The sequence below is a fragment of the Pteropus alecto genome, unplaced genomic scaffold (genome assembly GCF_000325575.1).
Source record: "Pteropus alecto unplaced genomic scaffold, ASM32557v1 scaffold56, whole genome shotgun sequence".
Taxonomy (NCBI): domain Eukaryota; kingdom Metazoa; phylum Chordata; class Mammalia; order Chiroptera; family Pteropodidae; genus Pteropus; species Pteropus alecto.
In genome coordinates, this window is record NW_006438871.1 from 589,506 (window position 1) to 594,912 (window position 5,407).

Here is a 5,407-nt window from a genome sequence, read left to right on the forward strand (position 1 = left end):
TTGAAGACATTATGCTTAGGCATTAGCGGGTGTATCTCTTTTAGGTGGGTAAAAATGTGAGAACCTATTAAGGAAACGTAACAATGAAGGGCTGTAAGTTTACATTCCTACTCCGTCCTCACCAGCCTCTGTGCGGCTCCTGTGCTGAGTCACCCGCCCGCCCTCCTTTGTCCTGTGGGGCCTGGTCAGTGGCGCTCCCACCGGCCCAGTTCCCCAGTGTAGGAGCCGCCCCGGGGCAGTCGGCTCAGGCGGGGCAGAGCTTGGATGGAGCGCAGGTCCGTAGGGCTCTGTCCCTAAACATTAGCCAGACGCCCCGGTGGCTCACGCCACAGTCACGACCTTTAAATTGAATGCTGGAGTACTTGGTTTGGGCATCTGCCGTCACTTGTTTATGGCTCTGATTTCCGTAAACCGATCCAAGAAACACTCAGCTCCCTGAGTGCACGTCGAATGGCAGTTATGGGGGAGTCGGTGGAGGTTACTCAGCAGCCATTGCAACAGCTTTACCCTGGGCTTAACGACAGTCAGCGACGCAGGGATGGCAAGAGGCCAGGGGGTGGAGTTAGGAAGCTCCGGTTTTGTCAGTGAGCGCGTGACTAAGGGAGTGAAAGGCGCGTCAGTGACCCACTCCGTGGGACAACAGTGACACCGGGGGTCAGGGTTGTTGCCCTGCAGCCTGTCCTGCTGCTTATAAGTCACTACGGAACCTCCGCGTGGCCAGAGCTACTGTGATGCCGCCGCCGGGGCAAGGCCCTGTTCCGGGATGGCGGAGTGCTGGGGCGCCCCGCGGGCACCCGCGGGCCTGGGCCTCGCCGGCGCTACGCTGCGGGGCGTGCGTGGAGCCCACACTGGCGAGACCGAATCCAGGTGGCTGAGTGGACGCGCGTCGAAAGCTCGGAGCCGCCCTCGTCTGCGGGAAGAGAGAGGTCTCGGTGGGCCCTGGGCGGGGCCAGGTGAGCGGGAGTTCAGCTCGTGGAGTGTGGCTCTGCGTGGAGTGTGGCTCTGCGTGGAGTGTGGCTCTGCGTGGGCCGCGGGCTCCTCCTGGCAGGAGCCGAGGGATCCGGAGTGTTTTAAGATGCAGGAACTCCATGGTATTAGTCGAAGTTAGTAGGCACAGTTAAATTTTTGTATACAAACAATGGTCTTTGTGGGTGCTTAATGTTTTCAAGAATATTTGGACAGTTTCCAAGAAAATGGTGTAAATTGAAGTAATTTGTCTTAGCTTTTAAAAAAGTCATTTGCTTTATTTCATTTTTAAATTCAGTTTATTTAAACTTAAAAAATACAGTTCACCCATTTCTCCTGCCCCTCACCCCCCATCTCTGGCAGCCACCAGTCTGTTCTCCGTATTGATGAGCTTGTTCCTTTTTTTAAAAATTTACTTTTTTCATTAAACATTTTTTAAAAATTAATTTTCTGTCCAAGAGATCATATGGTGCTTGTCTTCCTCTGACTTATCTCACTTAGCATAATTTCCTAGTGGTCCATCCACGTTGTCCCAAATGACAAGGTTTCAGCCTTTTCATGGCTAAACAACATTCATTGTGTGTGTACCACGTTCTCCGTCCGTCCGTCCGTCCGTCCGTCCACGGACACTCGGCTGCTTCCCCGGCTTGGCGTTGCCCATCACGCTGCAGCGAGTGTGGGCCGCAGACGTCTTTCCCTTAGCGCTTTCCCTTTCTCTGGATGAGCACCCGGGGGTGGGGGTGCTGGGTCTCTGCCGCTCTCCGCCCCCGCACCGGCTCACGGCCCCGGCGCCGGTGCGGGAGGGCGCCCGCTCTCGCGGCCTCGCGGCGCCTGGCAGTTGGCGTCTGTGTGACGGCCGCTCCGACAGGGCGGGGAGGCATCTCCCTGTGGCTCCCGTGGGCATCTCCCTGACAGGCGGTGGTGTCGAGCCCCCTTTCACGTGTCTGTTGGCCACTCGGATGTCTTTGGGAAAATGTCTGTTCAGATTCTCTGCCCGTTTTTTAATTAGATTTTTTTTCCTGTTGAGTTGCATGAATTCTTTATCCATTTTGGACACTAACTCCTTATCAGATACATGATTTGCAGATATTTTCTCCCGTTCTGCGGGGTCGTCTTTTCGTTTGTTGACGGTTTCCTTTGCTGTGCAGAAGCCTTTTAGTTTGATGTGGTCCCACTTTATTTCTGCTTTCGTCGTCTCTGCTTTTGGTGTCAAATCCGAAAAAACCATCACCGAGACCGATGTCAAGCAGCTCACCCCCCGTGTTCTCTCCTCGGAGTTTCACCGTTCCAGGTCTCAGGTTCAAGTTTTCCATCCATTTAGAGTCAGCGTTTGGGTTTGGTCGGGGATGGTGGTTCAGCTTCGTTCTTCTGCATGTGGCTTTCCAGTTTTTCGACACCCTTTATTGAAGAAACTGTCCTTTCCCATCATCTATTCTTGCCTTCTTTGTCCTAAGTTAATTGACCATATATGGTGGGGTTTTTCCAGGTTGTCCATTAATCTGTGTGTCTGTGGTTTCACACCGATCCCATGCTATTTTAATTACATTAGCGTTTTTATGTGGTTTGAAATCAGGAGTGCAATGCCTCCCACTTTGTTCTTTCTTTCTCTTTTACGGTTTCATACAAATTTTAAGATTGTTCTGTTTCTGTGGAAATCAATCGTTTATACATAAATATTTTTTGTCCAGGATGGTCTTTATTTTTAGTTCTATGTTCCTTAGATTATTTAATAACAGATTGTGATTCACATTGCTACTATGAGCGTGTTTGTTTTTCGTTCTTGTTTTGTTTCACTTAGAGAGGGAGTGTGTCAGTGTGTGAGAGGGAGGATATTTTTAGCCAGTGGAAAATTTGAGTCATTTCAAAAAAATCTAGATGACAACCTGAAAAACAGTATGCTTAACACTTTTTAATTTAAAAGTAATCTGTGTTTTCTTTCGGGGAAAAACAGAAGTACGAACAGCGCCTTAAGCTCCTTTGCTGTTCACCACGCAGTTTTCACGTTCAGAGGCGCGAGAGAACCTCGGCTGTCTGGGAAGGGGCGTCAGTGCTTCTCGGCCGTGGAGTAAGAATTGGTTTTATTTTAATTAATAACAATGAAAACTTATTTCAGGAGATTGAGAACGTTTGACACTTCTGGGAATTTCAAAACATATTTCAAAGGGTTCTCAGTTACTCTCATGTTTTGAAAGTGCCCCAGATTCCACAGTTGTGAGCCAGTCGACCTAGGATTTCCCCTTGCTGCTTTTATGGGCGTAGCATTTTAGGGAACTAAATGTGTCAGGGGTGTCCCTGGACTCGTAACTATGAGAACACTTCTCCCCTTTGTTTCCAAAGTGAAGAACAAGAAGCTGCTGCTCCTGGCTGTGTCCGAGTTGTGGCGGTGGCGGTGGCGTGCGGCCGGCGTGGGTGCGTGGCAGGCTGGCCGCAGCAGGGGACGTGTCTGCACTTCTAACCTCTGCCTCCCCGCATTGCTTCTCCTCCTGCAGTATGATTTGACGTCGCGAACATGGACTTTTCTCGGCTCCACATGTACACGCCGCCGCAGTGTGTGCCCGAGAACACTGGCTACACATACGCACTCAGGTGAGCGTGTGCGCGTGTGCTGTCATGGTGCTGCCCTGTCACTTCTCAGTGCCGTTGAGTGGATGGGAGCTACATGGGACCTGCAGTCTGATGTTATATTTTGAAAGAGAAAACGCCTGTAAACTTGATCGTGTGCTGTGGCCGGACTGGCATGGAAGGTGTGAGGTGGTTGTGCAAACGACACTTCTGGTGACTCAGTGATGACTCATCGCAGGAAACTGCTGCTTCAGGCTCCACCCGGTGGCTGCGGCTGCCCGGCGGGGCAGCGACTTTGATTTATAGTAACGGGCGCCGTTGTCAAGTGAGCAGAGGCACGCCAGAAAGCCACGCGCCTCGGAGGGGAGAGGGGGCGCGACGAGCCGAGCTGGGAGCAGGGCTTCGGCCCCGTCCCGCCATCACGTTCCGCTGTGACACCGAAGTCGGAGGGGGTTGAGACGAAGCTGCGGTGTTGTAAGGTGGTGTGTGGGTGCCCGAGGAGGTTCGTCCTGGGCTGCCGAGGACAGTGAGGCAGGCGCGCCGGGACCGTGCTCGTGCTCGTGCTCATGCTGTCCCCGGCCGCTTGCCTTCTCCAGGGGAAAGTGTAACAAGCGCAAAGCACATCGGAGCTGCCGAAGGGAAGAGCCTCTGAACAGCGTGAATCACATCTCACACCTAACAATCGCGGTTCCATTCATAGCCCTAGGCCGTGTGCACGTTTCCGTGGTAACGCAGTGTTTTTGTTCAAAGTCCCGTAGTCCGGCGCGCAGGGAGCGGGCCAGCTCAGGCAGAACTGTTCCTCATCCTGTCGTGGGGAGTAATTTAGCTTTAGCTTTTATAGCGTATTTCGAACACAGCTTTTGGAGCTGCGCGTGTCCAGGTCTCTGCTGGCACCGCGGCACCGTTGGTCTGAGTGCGTCGCAGCCTCCTTTTGGGTCCCGTGCGGGTGGGCGAGGACGCGGACAGGGTTCCAGCCGGCGCGGCGCAGCGGGCGGTGCTCCATGGGCAGGAGTCGCCCTCCTGGCCATCGTCCTTCCAGGCCCTTCCCTGCTCCCTGCCCACCCCCACGCGACTCCCCGGTCTGCGGGGCCTGTTCCCGTGACCCTGGTCACGCCTCCGTGTCCAGCACTCGTCCCGTCTTCCTCCTGAACGGTCTAGCAAACACGCGGGGCGCCTTCCGCGTCCTGTGCCTTCCACATGTGCCACTAACCTGTTTTTCTGCTTTGGAAAATGCCAAACGGCATGGAAGTTCGGAGGGCAGCGCGAGGCCCCTGTGCCCCGCACCTGGCTTCGACAGTTGCCAGCCCTGCGCCTCTCCTCCCCGCCCCTTCCCTGGCGGGTCGTCTTGAAGCCTGTCTCTAAAACGTGACTCTTCAAAGCAACCATCCCAAATCCCAGCATCGCAACAGAAAGCCCCTAGCGATTTAAAATCACTCCCCAAAACTCATCAACATGGTGGACACTGGCTGAGTCAGGGCTCCAATCTCCAGATCTTCGGTTTTTTAAAAACCATGAAATCGGCCTAACCCGGATTCTCACATTCTGTCTGAGCGATTTGTCTCTTTAAGTCTTAGTCTGCGTTTCCCGTGAGCTGGCAGTTGGCTGCAGAGAGTCGGTCCGTTGCAGGCGTGCGTGTGCCTGTGGCACTTTCTGTTGCGTTCTGTCCTCTGGTGCATGGCATCTGTTGTCTCTCTGGGTGTTGCATTTGGTCAGTTGTCAGTTTGACCAACTCCTTGTGACATCCCGTCAGCTCTCACGTTGGGGGCCGAGCGGCCATGGCTGGCCATGGCCTCGGTCAGGGAGGAACTTCCCAGCATCCTTTAGAGGCCCCCGGTGGGGCGGCACGCCCACGCCAGGGGCGAGCGAGGCTGGAAGAGCG

The 5,407-nt window shown here is 53.9% G+C and overlaps 1 protein-coding gene across 7 annotated transcripts in view; it reads left to right on the top strand.

Moving 5' to 3' along the window:
* Nucleotides 1-422: 422 nt before the first annotated feature.
* The window catches only part of SUN1 (Sad1 and UNC84 domain containing 1), a 37,779-nt gene continuing 32,794 nt past the window's right edge, over nt 423-5,407 (top strand). For 6 of the 7 annotated variants that reach the window (XM_025049556.1, XM_015592484.1, XM_015592486.1 and 3 more), the window contains exon 1: nt 3,304-3,552. In XM_025049556.1, coding sequence (XP_024905324.1) covers nt 3,476-3,552 — 77 coding nt within the window. In that variant the 5' untranslated portion in view covers nt 3,304-3,475. Of the gene's footprint in view, nt 954-3,303; nt 3,553-5,407 lie in introns of those variants that run through there. The other variant, XM_006915874.3, reaches the window with a different exon arrangement.